At 35.5% G+C, this 24,871-nt stretch overlaps 2 protein-coding genes and 1 pseudogene across 2 annotated transcripts; 1 reads left to right on the top strand and 2 right to left on the bottom strand.

Annotated features, from left to right (window-relative positions):
* The first annotated feature begins 4,666 nt into the window (after nt 1-4,666).
* Nucleotides 4,667-8,347, top strand: LOC149405852 (Leucine-rich repeat protein kinase family protein). Its single transcript, XM_089630168.1, has 2 exons — nt 4,667-6,306; nt 6,604-8,347. The coding sequence occupies exons 1-2, from the start codon at nt 5,120-5,122 to the stop codon at nt 8,099-8,101; spliced, it is 2,685 nt and encodes an 894-aa protein (XP_089486294.1). The 5' UTR covers nt 4,667-5,119; the 3' UTR covers nt 8,102-8,347.
* Nucleotides 8,348-8,564: 217 nt separating this feature from the next.
* Nucleotides 8,565-11,346, bottom strand: LOC149405851 (putative aminotransferase ACS12). Its single transcript, XM_089630180.1, has 4 exons — nt 10,620-11,346; nt 10,363-10,488; nt 9,914-10,074; nt 8,565-9,536 (listed from the first exon to the last, which is right to left on the bottom strand). Exons 1-4 carry the CDS (start codon nt 11,064-11,066, stop codon nt 8,681-8,683), a joined length of 1,590 nt encoding a protein of 529 aa, XP_089486306.1. The 5' UTR covers nt 11,067-11,346; the 3' UTR covers nt 8,565-8,680.
* An 8,451-nt stretch (nt 11,347-19,797) lies between these two features.
* On the bottom strand, nt 19,798-20,711 carry LOC149405850 (transcription factor DIVARICATA pseudogene; annotated as a pseudogene).
* Between the last annotated feature and the right edge of the window lie 4,160 nt (nt 20,712-24,871).

Raw genomic sequence — 24,871 nt, 5'->3', positions numbered from 1 at the left:
ATTAAAGCATGAACCAAAGCACTTAGATATTCCAAAATAAAAATTCGATTGAAAAAGGTCCAACGATAGGATGAAAATATGCAATTTTAGTTGTTGGACCGTTTTCACTCAAAATTCACTAAAAACCTCGTCTTTTTCGACTCGGCGATTTGGTACCTCTATTAATTCTATACTTTTTGCATTCCATACAATGTATCTATGGAGTAAAATATGTTTTGCACGAATGTGTGTACTCTCTCTCTCTCTCTATGTGTAGGGAATCAAATTTGTTTTATAGCTACATTGACATATCTTTATAGATATCAATATTCTTGAATTTGCAGGTTGGATTCCTATAGACTTACAATACCTTGTAGTTGAAGTACACAGCGCATTTTATTGTGGTTAACTAGGTCTAGTTTTGAAATATAAATGATAAGTATTAATGATTTTTCATATATTGTGTGTGTGTGTGTGTGTATGTGAGAGAGATAAAAAGAGCCGAATTATATATGTTTATGCTATGCATATGTAGAAGGCCGATAAGCATTAGTTATACGTGATGCATTATATAATTATTTAATGAATTAATTACAAAAAGTCTTCCTAATTTTAACTTAATTAACAAAGTGTTCCCCAAATTTGAAAACGTTTAGCTTCAGCTTTTAAACGTTAAGACTCAGTTGGTGTGGACAAATTACTACAAAAAAATTCCCATAATTGTATATATAATTATGTGTCACTAAACCAGATTTACATACACATTATTCGTTTCGTCTCCTACTTATATCCAGTAACTGCTTCTAATTTCAAAACTATAACTATTGACAAAATTTGTCAATAAATAATTGTGTTTTTACAAACATATCAATAACAACATTGTTTACTGACAAACTGTCATAGTTGTAAAATAAAAAAATAATTAATGAATTTGGTAAAAAAAAAAAAAAATTAAATCTTCATAGTTTTAGAATTATTCCTATTTTTTCATATATCATCTCCTCAAAAGACTAAAGATTATAGACAAATAAAGTCCATCGGATCGGAATCTCTACAGCCTTGTGCACATATAATTATACAAAACTTGCTCTGGCCAACATACAAATAAAGCTCTAGAGCTTGAAATTTACGATTATGAAACATGACCAATCACCATCATTCTTTAAGATTTTTTTTTTTTACAAACAGATAATCAATGTTTCATATTTTTGTCCAAGGTCTCAAAAATTATTCTAGGAGCATATCAAAGAGAGAGCCAGAGCCGGCCTGACTATAGGCGAGCGAGGCCGGTGCCTAGAGCCTCTGATTTGGTTGGTCCCCAAAATTTTAAACATATATTATGTGTATGCCCAAAATATTTAAATTTTTAAATTTTTTCTTTTATATTTAAATTTATACTATTATCGAAGGATCCCAAAATATTAATTCGCCTAAGACCCTTAATGAATTCGGGTGAGTCGTCATTTTGTAGCACAAAATTTTTCAAATGAAATTATTCATACCGAGCACTATCAATGGGGTTTTCATTGTCATCTGAAACTTCCACCACCAGCGATTCCCATCAAAATCACTTACCAAAAGCAGAGATCTTTGAAATTAAATTAAACCCTAAAAAGAAACCTAATCATTATCTCATCCTCAAATTTGTCTTCGTATCCGAAGAAGTCCCAAAATTTAAAAAGAATCCTAAACAAATTTTTTTATTTTTTGGATTTAGAGTGCTCAGCGGCGGCTAGTCTAGCCGCAATACCTTACTCGCCTTCGACAAAAAAGATGACATTTTGTTATGATTAAAATAAAGAATTAAAAATTATGGATTTGCAAAATAGTCAAGTTTTGTCTAAAATGAATGGAAAAAGTAAAAAATTTATAAAAACATATGCAAGTACCAAGTTTCAATAATATATTTTTGACCACGTGATTTTTTTAAAGTGGTGAATTCTTATATTCATCGTCAAAAAATGTTAACAACAACATAAAAATGTGGTTCCTAACATAGCATAGTTGATAATTCTACACTACCTCCAAAGTAGAGGTTGTGGTTCTTAGCATAGTCTAGTTGATACACAAATTATAGCTAAAATTAATTACTGTGCAGAAAATTAATGAGTGGGGCATAAATGTTTGATCAGTGAAGATCTTATATATGTTTAATGTACTGAATATTTTTTTTTTTTTTTTTATAATTCGTGGGTTGACCAAACTAATAAGTTTACTTTCATTTATTTACTTTTGTCTCCGCGTTCTTTCTATGTTCTTTACTATCCTTAATTAACTATCAGTTTTACATATATTTTCATATCTGCCTTGTAGTGTTTGCTATAAACTTATAAGGTATTTCTGTTCGGATCCTGTGCTCAGGCTTTACGCTGAATCTTGAGTTATGGTAAATAATAACAAACAGAAAAAAAAAAAAAAAAAAAAAAAAAAGCAACTTTGTTAGATATATTATCGTATTTGTCTAAATTCACGGATTTCTTCCCCTATGATATGTTGATGACGCATGAGCATGTATAAACCATTTGACTAATTATAAATGACTTGCCTTCACTTAACTCTTAAAGTATTGTAGGTTAATTAATAATTATATAACCCTCTTTTTTTTGGTAACTTAACTTTATAGACAAGATAGTCAATAACTAAGTAGTAGCCGTTTTACTTGCAATCAAGGAGAAAAGAAGAACATAACCTTGACGTTTCATTTATATAATCATCATTAATATTTTTTTTTCATAAATAATTTAATTAAATAAAGTAAAAGTAAAACTCTAACCAAAGATTCCATAATCTCTACCAAAATATGTACCGCCATAACAATCTTATTTCAACGCGTCATGATATTTCACCATAGTTGTGAATTGTGATACAACACTTTAGCGTCCAAGGTTTCAAACCATTAATTATTTATATTTGGCCAAGAAATAATTGGTGTATTATTTAGTAGTACAATTTGTACATAGATACAAGTGGGAGTTTGTATTGTTGCCCGGTACGTAGGGCAATATTAAAAGCGCCTCAAAGTGCTCTTCTTTTTTTAGTGTTCTGTGACGTTGATGCCAATTTAATGACGATTTAAAATAGAGAACAAAACAAGTTTTAAATCAAAGGAAAAGCCCTTTAAAAAAAAAAAATTCGTATGGCTGTGATACGCTTGTTTGGGACCACCAATAAGCCCTTGACAGCTGTAATGGCCGTGTTTTCACAGCTTCACTCCGTTGAATTAAGGCAATTTCCTTCCTTCCATAATAAATAAATATAAATAAAATGCAATTTCCTTACAAATCCAATTGCATAAATTAAGAAATAAGAAGAAGAAAAAACAAAAAGTACGAGCTAATTTATGAGCTTCCATATTTATTGATCGCTTAATAAAAATGAATAAGAACACCCGACACATAAAGAGCTTTGCAAACCTCAATATGAATAAACCAAAAAATTAAATCATTTTAGCCTTGCTTCATAGGACAATATGATCATTTTTTTTATCTTGAAGATCAATTAACTAAGTGTTCATCACCCGCCAATCAGTTATTTTTCATTCAACGGCTCTCAATAAATATAGCTTCTTCTTCTTGCACTTCTTTTAAAACTCATTTATTTTATGTTTTTTTTTATAAATGAAAAAATAAATGTCATTCTAGCCGTTCCTGGTTCACTGTTAATATGTTCATATTTTGATAGTAGATTCTTCACATCTATGTCTAGTCAACAAATGCATGTAGACAAAGGTTTGAATGAGGAAAAAGAGCAACGTTACAAGGGGGAATAAATAAATACAGTTTTTCATATAATAAATTATAAAGTTGTCACGTGGCATCAATGAGCTGGGTTTTGTTGGACCTTGTAGTGTTTTTTTTCCCACAAGGATTCTATATTTATTTTCCAACTGGAATAAATGTCCTTGTTACACTCCTTTTTAGTAATTTATTTATACTCTTTTTTTTTTTCTAAATTGTTTTGTATTTGTAATCTGTATAAACTTATGGACCATATAGTCGGTCTCTATTTTCTTGAAAGCACCTACATTGATGTCTCATCTGCCATAATTAATATTGATTTATCAGGAACATAAATGTTTCTCTTCAATTTAATGACAAAAATAAAAATGAGGAAACATACAAGAATCTAGGAAAAATAATTTAATGTGTGATTAGAAAATTAGCATTTAATGTGTGGAAAAATAATTTTGACACATAAATAATCAAATTTACCTCAAAAATTCATATATAATTAAATAAATAATTTAAAAATAAAAAGTGAATTGTGTCCTCGATGGAAAACGGCCAGAAGAGAAGAAACGTTCAAAGCTCAAAAGAAAAGGAAATTCTTTAGAGAAGAAAGAGTCTTTCTTTACTCTTCTCTATTGCTATTTCTAAAGTTAAATATTTGATGGGTTCATAACTTTATATAATAGAAAAAGGAAAGGAAAAACTTTGTGTTCATATAGAAAATGTGATGATGGTGAGAAGAAGAAGGTCTTTTTGGTGTGTATTGCTGTTATTGGTATGGTTGGTGAGACAGAATAAATGCTTTGGAGAGAGAGAGACAGGTCATACACAGTGCTCAGAGAGAGAGAGAGACTGTAAAAACTAAAAACTAAGATGGACATGCACGTGGTTTAAGTTTTTTTTTTTTTTTTTTCTCTCTGTCTCTCTGAATGACTTGGGAGTCTTGGGTGTTGGGTCGTGGCAAACTGCTCTTCATTCTGTGCTCTGGTGATTTTTTTTAAATAATAAAAAAAATTTAAGTTCTACTTTGTAAGCCAAGCCATTGTTTTTCCCTCTCGTCGCAATTAAATCCCATACTTATCTTTTCCACTATTTCCATTCCCATTACTCTCTCTCTCTCTCTCTCTCTCTCTCTCTCTCCGTGTGTTGAACCCAAAGATCAAATCTTTCCATCTATAAGTCCAACCCAGAAGAGAGAACAAAAATGGGTCACTGAGTTTCCGAATCTATTGATCGAAATGCGCTTCTATCTCGGAGATTTCAATCCAAAGATGGAATCTTTTTGCCGCGATCAAGTCAAACTCGAATTCCAATACCCAGAAACGACATACTGTCGGAGCGCAAGAGCTCTCGGATCTACTCTCAGCCCAAAATGCCAAACGGGTAGTTCTTAAACTTTTTTTTTTTCGAGTATGAGAAAATCACATGGTTATTCTAGTCCTTGTCACGCTCTATTACCTCTCTGCTTGCTCTGCTTCGTCCCCTTAATCCACCGGGCTTTCTCTGTTGGAGAGGAGAGAGAGATTTTGCTTCAGTTCAAAGGAAACGTGACAGACGATCCGTACGGAAGTCTGAGCTCGTGGGTCGTCAATGGCGATCCTTGCAAGGGCTTCAAAGGCGTGTCCTGTGGCTCCGACGGCTTCGTGGAGAAGATCACCCTGTGGAACACCAGTTTGACCGGTCAACTCAGTCGTTCTCTCTCCAGCCTCAAAAGCCTGAGGGCCTTGACCCTCTTCGGAAACTCGTTCCGCGGCGAGGTTCCGAGGGAGTACGGCGATCTGAAGAGCCTCCGGAAGATCAACTTCAGCTCCAACGCGCTCTCGGGGACGATCCCGAAGTTCATCGGAGATCTCCCGAACATGAGGCTCCTTGATCTCTCCGGGAACGGCTTCGCCGGAGAGATTCCCGGGGAGCTTTTCGACCGCTGCTACAAGTTAAAGTTTGTATCTTTATCGCGTAATTCCCTCTCGGGCGCGATCCCGAGGTCTCTCACGAAATGCTCGGAGCTCGAGGGGTTCGATTTCTCGTCCAACGGGCTCGAGGGTCCGATTCCTTCGGGACTGTGCCGTGATATCCCGAGGCTAGATCACGTATCGCTCGGAGGGAATGATTTATCGGGGAGTGTATCGGGCGAGCTCTCGAGCTGCAACGGATTGAGAGTGTTGGACCTTGGGAAGAACTCGTTCACGGGCTCGGCTCCTTTTTCGGTTCTCGGGTCGAGAAACATATCTCGGTTCAACGTCTCTTTCAACCGGTTTACCGGGGAGATTCCCGAGATCGCGACATGTGGCGAGGGGCTAGAGATCTTCGATGCTTCGGGGAACGGTCTGGGGGGAGACATTCCGGTCGGGGTTTCGAAGTGCAAAGGGTTGAAGATCTTGAACTTGGGGTTTAATGAGCTTAGCGGGAAAATCCCGGCTGAGCTTTCGAGGCTCGAGAGGCTTTTGGTGGTTCAGTTGGGGAATAACTCGATGATCGGAGGCGAGATTCCTAAGGAGATCGCTTCAATTCAGCTGCTTCAGGTTCTCGATCTTCGCAACCTTAACCTCGTCGGAGAAATTCCAGCCGAGATCACGAATTCCATCTTTCTCCGCGGACTGTGAGTAATCTTTGTAAAGTCTTCTCAAGCCTTCATTTTTTTTTCCTTAGGAAATCAGACTGTAAATGAATGAAAGGAGACTTATTTATATCTATGATACATGAACTCTGCGGATATTGGTAGATTGGCTTTCTTTTTATGCACTAATAATCTTTGAATTTTGAAAATTTGGCAGTTGTGGCTCTTTTGTTAATTCAATTGCGAGATGTACACAATCTTAATTGTTAATTCAATTAATGTGCAAATATAATCACCAAATCAGTCCATTGATTGAATGGCTTTGTGTCATCACCGCAGGGATGTTTCGGGTAATGCTTTGGAAGGGAAAATCCCGGAGGCTCTTTACAACATGACTTACCTCGAGATTCTTGATCTTCATCGGAACCGCCTAACCGGAACCATCCCGGGAACAATCGGAAACCTCTCGAGATTGCGGATTGTCGATCTCTCGGAGAATTCTCTCTCCGGCTCGATCCCATCTTCGCTCGGAGATCTAACGGCTCTTGCAGATCTAAACCTCTCCTACAACAATCTCTCGGGGACCATCCCCGTGACCCTCCGGAGATTTGGATCCCTCTCTTTCTCCGGTAACCTGTTCCTCTGCGGCGACCCGTTACCAAACTCATGCTCGGCTTCGGATCGCGAGAAGAACGAGGCGAAGAAGAAGAAGAAACATCTGACAGTCTCTGCGATCATCGCGATCGTCGCTGCAGCGGCGATCCTCGTCGGGGTTTGTTTGGTTTCGATCATGAACATCGCGGCTCGGAGGAGGAAGAGGAGAAGAGAGGAGGATGGAGATCGGGGGATTGTCGAGGCAACACCGCTCGGATCGAGCGAGTCGAACGTGATCATCGGGAAGCTAGTCCTCTTCAGCAAGAGCTTGCCGTCGAAATACGAGGATTGGGAGTCCGGGACCAAAGCCTTGCTCGACAAGGAATGCGAGATCGGGGCCGGGTCGATCGGGACCGTCTTCAAGACGACCTTTGAAGGTGGAATCTCGATCGCGGTGAAAAAGCTCGAGACTTTGGGACGGGTCCGGACCCAAGACGAGTTCGAGCACGAGATCGGACGGCTCGGAAGCCTCCGACACCCGAACCTAGTCGCGCTACAAGGATACTATTGGTCGTCCTCGATGCAGCTGATCTTATCCGAGTTCGTCCCGAACGGTAACTTGTACGACAAGCTACACGCCAAAAACGTCGCCGATCCGGATTTAGACTGGCCAAGGAGGTTCCAGATCGCATTGGGGACCGCGAGGGCGATCTCGTTCCTCCACAACGATTCTCGGCCCCCGATTCTCCACCTCGACGTGAAGTCGAGCAACGTCCTCTTGGACGAGAATCTCGAGTGCAAGCTCTCGGATTACGGGCTCGGAAAGTTGCTTCCGACAATGGGCTATGCCGTGGGCTACGTGGCTCCCGAGCTAGCCCAGAGCTCGAGGCTGACGAGCGAGAAGTGCGACGTGTACGGTTTCGGAGTGATTCTCTTGGAGCTCGTGACGGGTCGGAAGCCCGTGGAGAGTCCGAGGGTCAACGAGGTCGTGGTTCTGTGCGAGTATGTTAGGGATGTCTTGGAGAGGAACTCGGCCTCGGATTGCTTCGATCGAAGCTTGGGAAGGATCGTCGAGGATGAGCTTGTCCAGGTCATGAAGCTAGGGCTGATCTGTACGTCGGAGCTTCCTTCGAGGAGGCCAAACATGGCCGAGGTGGTTCAGTTTCTCGAATCTGTCAGAAACGGATCGGAATCCAATCGGGATCGAAACCAGAGTAGTACTAGTGGTGGGTACCTAAGTTAGCTAGAAGGGCATTGTTCTTTTTAGATAGGGAAAAGAAAATAGAAAAATTCTTTTTTGTGTTTATCAATTGTTTTCTGACACTGAATGATTCATCAATAAAATAAAGAGAAAAGAAAGATGTGAATTGGAGTCCAATCTTCTCTTAGACACTCTTCTCACTTGTACGCAAGGATTAGAAAGCCACCAAAAACCCGCCAAAACTTCAGTTATAAGCTCACGAAAAGGAGGTTTTTTTCGTTCCTGCTATATATCCTCCAGTGACTTTCTAGTTTTTGTGTATTCTTTTAATTTCCATGAAACTTCAATGGGAAAACCAAAGAAACCCGGGAAATGATGAAAAACAGACGATTTCAGAAATTCCAGTGAAAAATGAAAATCTGCATTATAGAACTGCCGTAAATGGAACCATCAATAATCGACATTTTAATCCTTGTGTTCAATAAAAGAAGGGAACTAAACAAAAAATCAAAATCTTGAACCAATTTCGCATTGGTTTTTGGCTGTTTAATGTTAATCAAAATCCTGTACAGTAATGAACAAATAATAATAAACAGAAAAAGAATATAATAAACCTTTATCTTAGCTGAGAGATTTACAAGGATCACCGGTGATTCGCCGTAGCCGGTCCATGACGACCGGGATATCCTTCTCGTCCAACGTCGTGAAGCAGAATCTGAACCACCCCGGCTCGATGCAATGGCAAGAAGACCCGGGAGTCACGTTGACTTTCGCGACAGTCAAGAGCCGCTCCCAGAGCTCGATCTCGCCCCTCTCGCTGTACGACGAGATCCAACGGCTCATATCGGCCCACACGTAGAAACCCCCGCCGCTCTCGGCGCACCGGATCCCGATCCCCTCCAGCCCGGAGGTGAATCTCCGACGCATCCTCGAAAGACTCTCTCTGTTGACCTCGACAAAGTTTCCGACGAACTTCTCATCGGAGAGCATTGAGGCGAGCAATCGCTGCGCCGGAGCCGAGATGGACGAGAATCGGCTCAGCTTCCTCGCGGCGGCCAAGACGTTCGTGTTGAAGGAGTGGATCGCTCCGACCCTGAAGCCGGGGATAGAAAGGTCTTTCGATAGGCCGTAGACCACGTGGACCCTGTCGCGGTCGAGGTCTTCTTCGGAATCGACGACCTCGGCGATGCTGACGAACTCTTCTTGGGACGAGCCGGCGAAAATCTCGTTCGAGACGATGTGGATGTTCTTTTCTCGGGCGAAGTCGAGCAAGTCTCGGAGCGTTTTGCGGGAGAGAACGCTCCCGGCCGGGTTCGACGGGTTCGAGATTATGATTCCGCGGACTCTCGCGCCGCGCTTCTTCGCTTGGTTGAACGCGAGGTCGAGAGCGGTGACGCTCAGCCCGAAATTGTCAGTGCTACGACACGGGACGGGGATTATCTCGAGACCCGTTCGCCATTTCACGTCGCAGTCGAGACTGCAATAATACAGATACAAATCAAAACCTAGCGAAAAACCTTTCTCATATGTACTAAAACAGTTATACAACATATAGCCAATGTTTCAAGTGTTAAGCAAAATAGACAAAGTTACTTGAACAGTTTTATAAATTTTTTACTATTTTACTGAATTTAGAGAAATTTTGGCTAGCTTGAATGAAAACAAAAGTGTACATTAGCAATTGATTCTAGAACCCGGATTCTGTCCAGTTTTGATGTTTCCTTCCATATCTGTCCGCTAAGATCACGACTAAAAAGAACACGATGACGCGTTGTGATTTAACCGGAGAGACATTGAAACAGAAACGCACAAAAAATGGACAGAGGGTCTAAAGTCTTGAGTACATTCATATACCTAGGGGAACAAGGGGTGGGAACGAGAAACGCGTTTCCGCTGTCTGCGAGGCAGAAACCGAGCATCTCTATCGCCGGAGACGCGCCAGCTGTCAGCACGATCTGCGACGGGTTGAAAGTGACTGAATTCCCCGTGATCCGAGACATGAAACCCGCCACAGCCTGCAAAAGTTTTTTTCCCCAACAAAAATGAAAAGACAATGGAACAAAAAAATGTCACTTTGGTCGTCAAAGATTCAAGATCTTAAATCACATCTCACACAAAAAAAAAGATCTTTACTTTCGTCACTGAGACCCATAGACACGCAGTCTCTCAATTTTGTCTTGTCAAGCGATAAAAGATTTCAAGTACATTCCAAACTCACTCGCAAAAAATCTCATGAACAAGATGAAAAGTCTTTGCATTGACAACCCAACAAGAGAAACGAACAAGATTCATATAAAGCTTACCACTTTCAAGTCAAAAAGACCGTCAAAAGGCTGATATCCGGCGATCCCAGAAAAGCTCATCTCCGTCCCCAAAATAGCCTCTTTCCCATTCTCAACAATCCAATCCCTAACCAACCCCATCGACAACTACCAAAAAAAAAATCCAAACCCGTCAAAATCAAAATCAAACACAAACCCACCAAAATTCAAACCAAAATAACCAACCCCAGATAAAAAATTTCCCCAAAAAAATAATTTCTTGATAAAAAAGAACCAACCTTGTTATCCGCCAAACCCAGCTCGATAACCCCATCCGGGTTTCCCGACCAATCGTACGGATCCTCGGAGGCCCGTCTTAGGCCGTCGTAGTACGGCGAGGCTCGGCTCTTGAGGACCCACGTGGCGCGCGCGGAGAGGTGGGCCGGTCCGCCGTGGACGCCGCTGCCACGCGGCGAGAGGAGGGAGGTTCGGGAGGTGGTTCGGGGAATTTGGGGCGGGTCGGAGGGTTCGGTCGGGTCGGATTTCGGGCGGCGCTTGATGTAGAGCTGAAGGAAGTAATAGAGAGCGCATGGAATGAGAGAGCCGAGGACGAGACCTCCTCTGCCCTGAACCACACCTTGAAGAGGCACTATCACTCTCATCGAGCTCGTTTGACTTTGACCACCCTTGTTGTTCTCGTCTGTGTTCTTCTTCTTTTCCTTTGGGTGGTCTTTCACTAAGGTCATTCTAGTTTCACGCTTCTTCTTCTCATTTCGGAGAGACCAATGAATGAGTCATCGAGAGAAGAAAGAAAGGGTTTGTATTGTGTGCCCGTCTATGTAAGTGTAAGTATGTATAACGTAAATATTATATTATATATATGAGTTGAGTGAGGAAGAGAGAAAAGAGGGTCGGGATTTGAAGATATTGGTACTTTTTTCCTAATTTCCCATGTTTGAGGCGGAGAAAATGGGAACTTTGATCTTTATAGAGAAAAAAATATGGAACTTTTTAAATTTCTCTTCTATACATTAATGACAATGCATTATTAGCTAAGATTATATTTATTTTCATGAAATTAGCCAAGAATCAAAGATTATATGAATTATACACACTATCTCTATATCTACCCCTCCTACTCTCTCCAAAAACAAAACAAAAACTATGACTATTTTGCAAAAATCATAATTTGAATAGTTATTTCATACAATTTTTCCAAAAAAAAAACTTGTTCTATCCTAAGACGTTAGTCACCAATCAATGTAGATTCGTTCTTACGCAAGTCTTCGTGTGAGAGGAACATATAATAAAAATGATGATAATAATAATAAAGTATTTAAGCGGTATTTTGAAATTGCTATAACTGAACATTTGGAAAGATATTTCAATAGCAAAACCGAAATATAATAACTATCCAAACATACTAGGAAGGTGGCGTCTTAATCTCAAAATGGATAATCCTCGTGTCATTGTTAACCCCAAAAAAAAAAATTAAAACAAAAATATTATGTTTTCTTCTACTGATTTTATTTTAGCCACACGCTACAAGTTATACTTTTCCAATCTATTTATAGACTTATATTGAGCTTTTGTTTTCCCTCAACAAAGTAGATCAATTGTCTTTGGCTTTGACACTCCAAATCAAAACTTTTGTGTCAATTTTATTTATTCATTATTTATTTGGTCACAGTCACAAGCTAACCAAGAGAATTCCAACAAGTAAGCCACAAAATATCCCAAAACAAAGAAGCTTGATTCTCTTCTTGTTTTGGAGCCCGTAAATTTTCGAATTTTTTTTTTTTTTTTCACTCTCAATCTCATGTCACTTTTACGTGAATCCTACTCCGATATGGACCACCGTTCACTCCAAGGTCCAAGCACACATTAAATAGATATCAAACCTTTTAATGTTTAATTAACTACATAACTTTAAGCATTAAATTTGCATGTGTGAGTCATGTTTGTGAGGGAGTGATCCAATTTGGGACAACTTTATTGTCAAGTCTAAATAATAAATACTATATAGAATATACAGCGGTGTATTCTTATTCTCAAGCAAAGTTAATTTGATATATTAAATAACGAATCCCTAGGGTCAAAAGCTTATACTATAAAAGAAATATTTTTGGAAACTGAAAATGTTCAATCTTTTGCCTTATAATAGAACAACAATCATATCTTGATGTAAAGGGTCATATATGATAATATGAATAAAAGAAAAAGAATAATTATAATAACTTTTTTTACGGCCAATAATAATCAGAAGAAGGATGATATATCATTATGACTTTATGGTTAGTGATCCTTGTAAACTTCAAATAGAGATGATCAGATAGCAATACCCGGATTGAACGTGTATCTTAGATGTGGATGTTTGAGGCTTGGAAATCAAAGTACTTTTTGCCAATCATAAAAATTAAAAAATTAAAAAAAATAAAAATCTTAGCTACTCACAACTTGTGGGCTCAAGTTGTCTGGTTGGTGAGGCCATCTTGGCTTTGTGTTTCATGAACATCAATGCACCAAGATCCAGCCAAATTTGGCCTTAAGTACTCACTTTTCATATTCGCCAATAAAGTTCTTATTACTATTCAATGAAGGGGTTTGAGGTGGATATTCATTCACACCAACGGCACACATTCAATGGAATATCATAACTTGAATGTTTTTTTGCCGGGACATTATTTGAATGTTCTTCGTCTTGATTTTTGCACTGCTCAGTTTTCGTAATAATACAATATATATATATATATATATATATATATATATATATATATATATATATATGTGATTTATCATGATATATTGACGATTTACCCAAAAACTTATTTGAACTTTGAAACACTGCAATGTATCAATTGTTCGCTATTATAAATCACTAATATATCACGCACGAGAAGTAAGTTGTCATGGGTGTTAAAATAATCATCTTGTCGAGAATTTCAAGTTTTAAGAAATTGTGGTCCGAATAATAAGTTACGATTGTTTACATTGGCCAATTGTAGAGCTATAGAGACACTTATATAATCTATTAGAACGATTAATATTAACTTAATGAAATCTGATTTTTAGACCACATCAAATTTATTCTTCTTTCTTCCAATATAAAAACATTTTTTTAAATGGTCTTGGTTAGAAATAACTTATTTCTTTGTCACCGTGTCTTTCGTCTCAAAAGTTATGAGACTAACGACTTCATAAGTCATATATTTCGACTAAAACATTAAACAATTAATTACATTATTGTAAGTAAGCCATTTATATTGTGTATAATTGTTGGAAATTTTTTTGAGGTAAAAAAGTTTTAGGCTTGAATTACGCACGAGGTGTCCTATAGCATCGCTTGCACACCTCTAAAAGTCTTGAATGTTTCAATAAGCGTACCACATGATGCAATAAACCTGCGTTTTTAGACTGCAAAAAATATGCAATGAAATCTAAATGTGAGCCAAAACAAATTTTCTAGAGTTTTTATTTGCTTATAAACATATTGTTTAGATTTTCAAATTGATTATTCAAGAAACTAACTATATACATCTTAAGCGAAGCTCGTAATGAATCCGTTGTCGGAGTTTCAAATTCGCTTATCCACAAAGAATCACCTTACTCAATTACTTCATATGGTACTCAACGTCTTCCATTTTATTATTTATTCTTAGGTTGGTTGAATAAGATCTACGAATGACCATTGTTGGATCTTTGAATCACATAAAAAAAAATGGGATACCAAATTCTAACTATTTTTTTTTTAAGAACTATCTCAATAAACGCCTTATCTCTAATGATAAATTATTTATTGTGCTTTATATAGATGAAAACCTAATAGACCGAGAGGGATAAAAAGAGATGAAAAAAGTAAACAACTTCACTGATTTGTTATTTGATCCCTCCTTACATGTATCTATGCCTAGCTAAGTGTTTGTGGCATCGAGCTATCTACAATTATAATATTTTAGAATATCTCATAAGGTATGCTTTGTGAATAGTAGAAAGAATCTAAACCTAGTCGAATTGTTTATATTAAGAAATAGGGGAAAAAAATGCGAGCACACTCTTTTTTCACTATGTAAACACAATTATCGAATTCAAGTTCTCTCTCCTCTTTTAGTGTTTTCGTCGGTGTCCGTCTCTAAATTGCATCATTTTATTTTATTATAATAAATTTATGTTTTAAAAATTAATGACATGACTATACTAATTAAAAAATGATAAATATCAACGGTCGAGAGAGCTTGCGGCTCCATTTAATAGTGGGTCCCACCTCATTTTAAGTGGAGGGACACGTGATGTAATAACCGATCTCCATTCACAATTGCCCATATGCTATTGACATTTATGATTAGTTTATACGAGTTGGTTTGCCCGCGTCGTTGCCGCGGGTTAGCAAAAGAAAAGTAACTATGCTTTAATATATTTTACAAATTTATAAAGATTACAATGACTAATTATAAGATAATTGATCAATACATAAAATAAGAATTCAATATGTACCATGCATAGACAAACACATAGCTTTGTGGATATATGCATATTTTCATATATATATTATATTCTATTTATATTAAATTACTATACATATATTAAATTCCAACTAATTCTTATTAATTTTTATTTTTAATACTTATAGTCAGTTTTTTTTCAAATATTTATAGTAAGTTGTATTTATTTTTTTTTTATTAAAAACAATGATGTCACCATAACATATTATAAAAAAGAAGATATGTTGTTGAATGAATAAAAAAAAATTCCAATTTAAACAATAACAATATATTATTATAGATATTTTCGTATTGAAACATATAATTAATCATATTTAAAATGTTGTTACAAACATAATAATATTGAGCTATTTAATATATATATAATAAAATTAAACTACTACATTTAATATTTAAATAGGGCTCGTTTTTATTAAAAACATGTGTGTCCGCGTGGATCTTAATATTTTTATCCAAATTTCATCTTATGTGTTTGATAGAATAATTTATTAGTGATTGTATAAAATAAATATACATTGTTATCATTAGTTTAAATTTTTTTTTTTACATTTAATAGAGATCTCCTGTAATCTAACAAAATATTGATTTTTAGGAATTTGGTTACATTTTAATTGCAATATGTTTGTCTCATACATACTGTGTCATATACATGAATATATAGATAGATAATTAATAAGCTAATTTTTTTTCTTCAGATAATAACAGAGCTTTTTGTTTTTGTAATTGGATTGTTCACAGTTATTCACATAAATTTCTCAATGGGTAAGAAAAATTTTATCACCAATGTGCGTGTGAGAGGGAAAGACTGCTAATGAAATTAGTGGGGTCTACTAATAAAATAGTGAAAACAAATAATATTACGTCTAACAATTCCAATTCGAAAAATAACAAAAAATGATAGGGTTAAAACAGTCTTTTTGTAGTCTTTAAAATTTTTTAAGTAAAAAAGATAATAATATTAATTCATATATATATATATATAATATATATATATATAATAATAATAATAACTATTATATTTAATTAAATTTTGGTTAATACATCATACATAGATAAACATAGATCCATATATATATATAGATATATCACGCGTACGTCTTTCTTTTATTATTATATTTAATTTAAATTTATATCTAATAATTTATATTTTATATTTGTAATGAGTTGTATTTGCCTCGTAATTCATATTACGAATAGTGATTTTATAAAAGAGGTAAGAGATTGATTAAAAATTAATTATCAACTTAAAATATTATAATAGTGAGTTCATCAAATGTATATGATAAAATGCTTTTTATAATTTAGGAAATATATAGAGGTATACAAAATATTGAGTAATAGATACATTGTACAATCTTTCTGGTTTTTATGTAAAGTTATAACTTTTGATCAGTAATCTATAACATACAAAGAAAATTATAATATATATGTAGGATCCTCTTTAATTTCATTTCTTTGTAGTCATACCTATTTGCTCATGTCAAAATGTAAATTTATTATACTGAATAAAATTTAGATTAATATCACGTATTCATTTTATATTTATCTAATAAAATTAAAATTTAGATCCATAATGTCTGTGATTTAAAATTATACCATTAAAAAAATAGCTTGAAGAGAAGCTTTTATTAATGACCTTAAAAAAATTATTATAAAAAATTGCATGTGGAAGTCATTATCAGTGTACATGAGAGAGAGAGAGAGAGAGAGTTGTGGGTTGTGGCTGATTCCCGGTAGAAATTTGCAAGGAAATTTGTGAGTGAGACATCAGAAACATTACATCCAATCAAGTGCATCCACAGCTGAGCCATTATTCTAATAAAGAATGAAAAGTTAACGTGGCATTCAATAAATGAAGAACATAACGTGGACTTTTTCTATTGGAGAAGAAAAGTACTGTTACTGCTACAGTATTTCTTCACTTCCTTTTAGTTATATGTATAATGTGTAGTTGTATAGCTTGTTTTATGTGTCTAATTTATATTGATTTCTGACGAACAAAATTGGAATTTTTTTTTTTTTTTTTACAACTTTTGTTCTTTTAATAGACGTAATTAAACTCACGTTGATAGTCATAGGAGCTTATGTTGATTAAGTTATGTCCTCATACTTATAAAACAATTGTCATCTTGGAGCATTGTTCACAAATGTAAATACGTACTGTACATATTGTATATGATTGACACGGGTATGCTAAATTCTATGAGCAGATAGATATTATTTTCATTCAAAATATAAATTTCGAACTCTCCGTTTAATAAAAATCTACACACTAGAGAATTGAGAGAAGAGAACATACACATAATATTGTATATATATATATATATGAAAAACATATCTATGAATAATTGTCAAACAATTGCTTCTTAATTCTTAGTTCTTACCAATCTCTTTTATATATATATATATATATATATATATATATATATATATATATATATATATATATATTAATGTAATATATCGTCTCTTAACGATCTAAGAGCATCTTTAATAGATGTCCTCAAACCTTCATTTTGGGAGTTTTTAGATCTTCAATGAAAAACTCTAAACCCTCATTATGGGGGTTCAAATAGTGCACTTTCATATTTGATGGTTAACTATTTGAATCATAAAAAATTATGGTTAAATTATTTATTAGTCATATTCTTTATATAAGTTGTTAAAATTATCTCATTTTCCAAAATTTGATCAAATATTTTATTTTTAAATTTGATCAAATATTTTATTTTTTTGTATATAATGATAAATATATTGTCATTTAGTTCTTTTAATTTAATAATTTGATATTTTTCCTAGTAGATGAATAAATAAAATCATAACACATACTATTAATATTGAAATTAACATAAGCAGTATAAGAATACTACAATAATAAATGCATTAACACTCAAAATAACAAAATAAATTTTAGTAATTTTATAGTTTTAAAGTATACTTTATTATTATTTGTATGTAATTTGATGTTTTTATTAATGTTTTGTATGTTTTATTATTATTTATGGAGGTATAATAATATTCATTATTATTAAATATTAAAGATTAATATGCAATAAAATACATTTTTATGGATAAATTTGAGGATCCCATTTGGAGTTGAGAGCCTTTAAATCCTCATTTTGAGGTTTGAGGATCCTCAAATTGAGAGTTCCCATCGATGCCCTCAAAACCTCATTTTGAGAGTCTTTTGACCTCCAATTGAAAACTCGTTTCCGGAGCCACCGTCACTTGTTCCGGCATTTCCGGTACGGTTTCCGGCGCTATCTCCGTCGGGCTCCGGCTCGCCGATGATCCTGATCGAGACTCTTTTTCCTCCTCGTCGCCGTCTCCGATTCCCGTGCCGTCGGTTTCGTCGTCATCTTCGGAACCGAGTAACGATCGGCGCGTGGAAGTGTAGAGAATTCAATTCAAAATCAAGAATCAAGAGAAATCAGAGTATTCAATTCAAAAATCACTTGAGTTCCCGTCGATATTAATGTGTCAAGCAACAAATTGTAAAGTTTCTTTATATCCCAACAACGGTTTTTATTTTTTTGAATTGAGAAGATGCATCGATTGAGAAACAATGAATCAGCGTGTTTAAATTGCGGTCTGGGAATTTGTGTGAATAAAACAACTCTGTTGAAGCTGACGTGTTGTATTTTTATTGGTCAAAAATGATATGAACATTTTGATTGAGCGTACAAAAATCAAAAGAAAAAAAAAAGCTTACGTGTCGTATTGTAATTGGTTAAAAACGTTATGAACAGTGATTTCGGATTCTGACTTATAGTATATTAACACCCAATATAACAAAATAAATTTGAGTAATTTTATGTTTTTAAAGCATGCTTTATTATTATTTGTATGCAATTTCATTCTTTCAACTATGTTTTATTTTAATGTAACTCTATATTTTGTATGTTTTATTATTATTATTTATGGAAGTATGATAAAATTCAATATTATTAAATATTAAAGACTAATATACAACGTAGATAAATTTTTGGGATAAATTTGAAGGTCACCATTGAAAAAAAAAAGACATTTAAATTCTCATTTTGAAGTTTGAGGGTTCTCAAAATGAGTCTCCCCATTGGAGACGCTTTAATAAAACTTGATATATATAAAGCACGTGCTACGCACGTGGTTAATGAAGATTTATTATAAAAAAAAAATTAAAATTAATCAAAGTTACTTATCTAACATACTTTAAATACTTTTAAGTGATAAAAAAAATATAAAACAAGTCTCATATTCATAAATAAATAAAGCAAATGTTTCCCATAGTTTTTCAATCAACACACGCAATCACAGAATGCTACGATAAAATATGAAAGAAAAGAAGTAAAACGAAGAAAATGTATGATGTTCTTTTAAAATAATGATAAAAAAATAGTTTAATCAAAGGCTAGGTTTTTTGTTGGATGTAGATGTTGCAAGGGAGTGATCATCATTTTTGTTCTCCAATTCTTGGTCGATAAAATTAAGCTCGGTGAGCTTGTAAACTTGACTATAGATATTAATTGGTAAAGTCTTTTAGCTATATAGTCATTGGAACTTATAGCATTCTGTAAAATAGCCAACTTTTTGTTAATTTTTTTTGTAAATAGTCACCTCAATTTATTTACAGCATTCAAAAAGACAAACAAAAAAAACCAAATAGGTCGAAAAGTTTTTGGGTATTTTTATCATTTTGAGTGCCGTTAAAGAGTTGAGGTGCCTATTTACAAAAAATTTACAAAAATTGACTATTTAACAATTCTTATACTTTCGGTGGCTTATAATTTGGCTAATTTTTTGTTATAAAATAGTGTTATGACTTCTTAAAACATCTTGTTAAAGAGTTTTACCAGTATTCATCAAAGTAAAATTCAATAGAAAAATAATATGAAATTGTTATGGCTTCATTTAGGTTATTAATTTGTAGTATTTTTTTTTTTCTTTTCCTAAAAGGGACCATTAAATAACAAGACCCAAATTCGGCTAATCTCAGGCATCAAACTCCACATCCCGAATTACATCGTGACAGTCCAAAGTAAGACTTGCGATTATTGCCACTGGCGTTGTTATTATTACCGCTATGCCCCTGCATTTTGAGCCCAAACGAGGTAATCCCATACGGACTGGACGAGACGTTGAAGACGTTGGCCCTTCCGACGTGAAAGCCCATCTGAGCGCCGCTCGGCTGGTTCCACTATAACGCCGGCGGCTGAGGAGGCGCCGGAGACGAGGGCCTCACGGACTCCGACGAGGGCGTGCGAGGATCGCTGAGGTTGACGTTGGTGATGTCGTGGATGCTCGCTATGCGCTTGTCCTTCCCGCCCGACACCTGGCGGATGAAATACTTCTGCGCGTGGCTCGCCACCTGCGTCGGCGTCCTCGTCACCACGAAGTTCCGCGAGATGTTCCTCCAATCGCCTTTCCTGTACTTCTTCAGACCCATAAGAAACAGCCTGATATCCATGATAAAAAAAAGTTGTTAATTCTCGGCATTAATTGGGCTGTAAAAAATCAGGGAAAGTTGATGAGTGGGTTTACTTGTGCTCTTCTTCGGTCCAGGGAACGCCTTTTTTGCGCTCTTGATCGAGGGGCTTGGAGCGCTTGGGGTGGGCGGCGGCGGCGGCGACCCAGTAGAGGGTGAAAGCGGCGGTGGCGTAGATGGGGTCGGGGACGAGGCCGGCCTCGATGTTGCTGACGTCATACTCGAGCTCCTTGTACTTTCTGATGACGTCGCCGACAGACTTGCCGGGGATCATCGCCGCCACATTGTGCCACCTCTCCGGCGTCTCCTTGTCGTACACGGCCAGGGCGTTCTCGAACTGCTTGTTCTCCGCCGCCGTCCATCCGCCGCCGCTCTTCGTGTCCTCCTGAAGCCAGTTGTACGGCACCGGAGATATGATTTCCATCTCTCTCTCTTCAACGTCGTTGTTCCACCACTCGTCTATATTTACAACGACTATTATTATAATTTATACCCACCAATAATACACAGATAAATATTTTTTTTTAGAAAATTCATGACTGAGTTTTGACTTTTGACAACAATATGATTGATCAGATAAAAAAAAACGACAATATGATTGATACCATGAAAAGTCGTGTACGCTTCTCGGCCAATAATATTTTTGAAATGATAAAAATGTGCCCCAACGACTTTTTTTGTGAAACATCTTTTTTTTTTTCATATCTTTAAAATCCAACCTAAAGTAAATGAGAGATATACTTACTTTTTGACCGCATTTTTCTTACCAAACAAAAGTTTCTCAGAAATAAAAAAATTAGCTACTCTATTGTTGTGATATACTTAACTTAACACTAATATATATCACATCTTGTCACCTTAATGAAGGTGGTGAGTTTACTTCCGTAGGTAACAAATGGCAACAAATACCCTTCAAAACTAAAATATATCGCATGTTCTATTCCATGTCCATTGTCCTCGAAAACAAGTGGCTCTCCAAATATCGGAAGGACAATATTCAGACACGATTTTATCGCCGCCACGGACGGACGTCATACTCGAGCTCCTTGTACTTTCTGATGACGTCGCTGACGGACGTGCCGGGGATCATCGCCGCCACATTGTGCCACCTCTTTGGCGTCTCCTTGTCGTACACGGCCAGGGCGTTCTCGAACTGCTTGTTCTCCGCCGCCGTCCATCCGCCGCCGCTCTTCGCCGCCGCCGCCGTCCATCCACCGCCGCTCTTCGCCGCCGCCGTCCATCCGCCGCTATTCGTTGTCGTACATATCTCTGGTGCCGTACAACTGGCTTCAGGAGGACACGAAGAGCGGCGGCGGATGGACGGCGGCGGAGAACAAGCAGTTTTATTTCCGGTGTCGTACAACTGGCGTCTCCTTCTTTCGCGTCTCTTTCTTCTTCGTACGTTTTATTTCTTTCTTCTTCGTTGCTCTTCGCCGCCAGTGAAACACCCGCCATTATTGGCTCGCGCTTCATCGTCGGACATCGTCTCCGCTCCTCTTCTCGGTGAGTTCATCATCTCGACGTCGCTTATGTCTCCTCGTCTTCTTCTATCTTGTTTAATTTAGGATTTCTTGTTGGAATTGTTTGATTGGTAACAAGTGTTTATAACTTGGGGTTTTCGGATTTGATATGGTTTTTGCTCGAATTTAATTTGAAAAATAGGGTTTTCAGATTTTATATAGGTTTTGCTCGAATTTACTGCTTTCGAAGTGGTTTATAAATTCGGGTAAATTTCTCCATATCTGTAACTTCTTTCGAAGTGGTTTTCTTTTAATTTGGGGCTTTCATTCTTGTATATAACTTTACAGTTGCTGAACCAAATAATGTGCGAGCTTCCACCCCATGATTTTTTGAAAATTTGGGAACTAATAACCGATGATGATGACGCGGCAGCCAAGTTTAGATGGTGTTTGGTGCAAGATAGGAGTGAAGTGCACGATTTCAGAGCCACAGAAGATAGTAATCTTCGCCGCCTCATAAGTCAAGTTCGTTTTTACTTAGCTTGTGCCCTCCATCCAAGTAACGGCGACGTGATGTTCTCCTTTTGCTTGGTCACGGGTCGTTGTTTCTGCCACAACTTGGCCACCGGGAAGCTCCGTGAGTTTAATCCCAAAATAACTGCTTCTTCCGAGGCCGGTGACAACGATGATGACATCATTTCCCTTGATCCTTACAACATTCCCGTTAACATTTACATTCCTTCCGTGTTCTTTCTCCCGCGTCTTCCCGCCCCAACTCCACTTCCTACACTCCTATCTACTTAATTTTCCTAATCTCCTTTTCAAATATTTGCTCTACTATTTTTTTTATCTATTTATAAAATGTATGTTCTTTGTCCAATTAGGTCTAAAATAAGTGAGAATACAAAGTTACTGTTCATAAGTATTTATATCCAATAATATTGCGACATGTCTGATTCTCATCTTTATATCCTCATTTATAATTTTTAGGTTCCATCTTTCTTCATTTTTTTCCTCTTAATTTTCATATTTAAATTAATTGTGTGAGGATTTTTTTTTTTTAAATTGTGGTGCATTGTCAACATTTTTTTTTCTTAGATTGAATATAATGATTAATAAGAAATATTAATCAGGATAGGATAAAATTAAGAAAAACATACCTATATGATTTAAATTAAAAGATATTGTATTGTATTTTTCCTTTAGGCCTCGAAATATCTTAAGCCGGCCTGTGTCTGCAATTGTGATACCCTTTTTATTTTTATTTTTTTAAATTAACTGATCAATCTAAGCTCTAAGCCTTTCCCACTTTCTTCTTATATCCTGCCAAATAAAGGCGCTTTTATATTATTACATTGTTTACCATTTACATGAAAAACAAGAACACAAGAATATCTGCGCATCATCACGTGAGCATAGCTAGTGATTGACAAGTATGTGTAAATTCCCTAAAAAAAAACCCAAGTATCAATAGTGATTTTATATCTTAAATGATTGCTTTCTTCCACACACACACAATTAAGGACATTAACTATATTATTAGTCATGCATGCTCATATTACAAGTGTCGCACGTGGTCATGAACATGGTCATAAGCTCCGATAATTAATAACCACTTAATAACAATAATGAATGTATTTGCTTCCCAATAGAAGCTGAATCCACAATCTCCTATATATATTTTTTTTGCTGGGAAAAATCAACAATCTCTCATCGAACAAACAAAATAATAAATAATATCATAGTAGTTAAAAAAAAAAAAAAGGTTGGTTGTTGTGACATAACGAAGTGCAAATCTTGGGATCATAATTGCAATGTGGATCAGTACGGCACTGGAATTTGTAATAGCCCTTCTCTTATCCGTGACTGTCATAGAAAAAGAATCCAATGTCTTAAGAGACATTGACCAAAATTTTAAAGGTATTGAGAAAGAAACTACTACAAAGTAAGTACATGGAATAAATTTTGTATTTACAAATCTCTGAACTCTCTCCTACCAAAGTAATTTTATGTCTACCTACAAACCCCACAACCCCCACAGAGCATTTCACTTCCCATTTAACTTTTTACCTTATAGGAAAAGTTTTTTCTAGATTACTTTTAAGATAAGAAATAGGATAAAAAACATATTCACATTTTATCGTTTATTTAGCAATTGATTTATTTTATAAAAACAAAGGTGTAAACGATTCATCTCTTCATTTGGTGGGTGGTTTGCTTATCATTAAGCTAACTCTTAAAGTCTCGAATGTTTCAATTAAAAATTAACATAATTTTCATCTTTATTTATTTCTTTGTGGAATTGGGCTAAATAAATAGTTAAGCACGACAAAATTACATTCATGTTAATTTTTTGTGTTAATATTTTTATCTTTAGATTGTGCATATAGTTTTAAGAAACCTATATGTAGACTCCAAGGAGCAAAAAATAAATAATACATTCAATCATCTAGACTTTTACATCGATGATAATATAGGAACCAGCCAACTAAATTGATCCATATATAGAGGGACTTTGGTGTGTGTGTGTAAAAATCACATATTAAAAATTTTATTGTTGCTAGAAAATTGATCAATGATGGACTACCAACCGTTAGCATAAATTATGATTCAGATGACATGCACAAAGTCTAGACGACAATTTTTTAATTTTTTTTTTAATTTTTATTTTATTTTTAATTTTTATTAATATGCGGATATGACTTGAGGTGAGGATAATCGAAGTATATATAGATATGTGGAATTAATATTTAAACATAGTGGATATTGAGGTTTGTGACTTAGCTTCAACTACTTTTCACTATAAACCACGAGTAAAAATGCAAATTCGGTTAAACAAATACTTTTAATTTATTTTTTAACCTAAATTGGACGGTTAAAATTAATCGAACGATTGATTTTAACCGGTTAATTTTCGTTTAACCGAAATTATAAGATTTATTAAACAAAAAATTATACAATGTATTATTTTTTAAATTAAATTCATTAATTTAACTTTAATTATAATTAATAATATCTATTAACAAAATTTAATTTAATTAACTGAAATTTATTAAAATTTATAATAATTTTAAAAAAATAATTATATAAATTTACTAATTAATTGAATTATAATTAAATTAAAGGTA

This window comes from Urtica dioica, chromosome 2 (genome assembly GCF_054948205.1).
Source record: "Urtica dioica subsp. dioica isolate 48M chromosome 2, U.dioica_male_clone48M_v1_H2, whole genome shotgun sequence".
In the NCBI taxonomy this organism is placed as follows: Eukaryota; Viridiplantae; Streptophyta; class Magnoliopsida; order Rosales; family Urticaceae; genus Urtica; species Urtica dioica.
This window is presented reverse-complemented; position numbering and strand designations above follow the sequence as displayed.

Excerpts from the sequence above, each read along its gene's own strand:
- LOC149405852 (XM_089630168.1), top strand. The coding sequence starts at position 5,120 with ATGAGAAAATCACATGGTTATTCTAGTCCTTGTCACGCTCTATTACCT. Across the intron at positions 6,307-6,603 it reads TCCATCTTTCTCCGCGGACT|GGATGTTTCGGGTAATGCTT; the intron begins GTGAGTAATCTT and ends TCATCACCGCAG.
- LOC149405851 (XM_089630180.1), bottom strand. The coding sequence starts at position 11,066 with ATGACCTTAGTGAAAGACCACCCAAAGGAAAAGAAGAAGAACACAGAC. Across the intron at positions 10,489-10,619 it reads TGGGTTTGGCGGATAACAAG|TTGTCGATGGGGTTGGTTAG; the intron begins GTTGGTTCTTTT and ends TTTTTTTGGTAG. Across the intron at positions 10,075-10,362 it reads GTCTTTTTGACTTGAAAGTG|GCTGTGGCGGGTTTCATGTC; the intron begins GTAAGCTTTATA and ends AAACTTTTGCAG.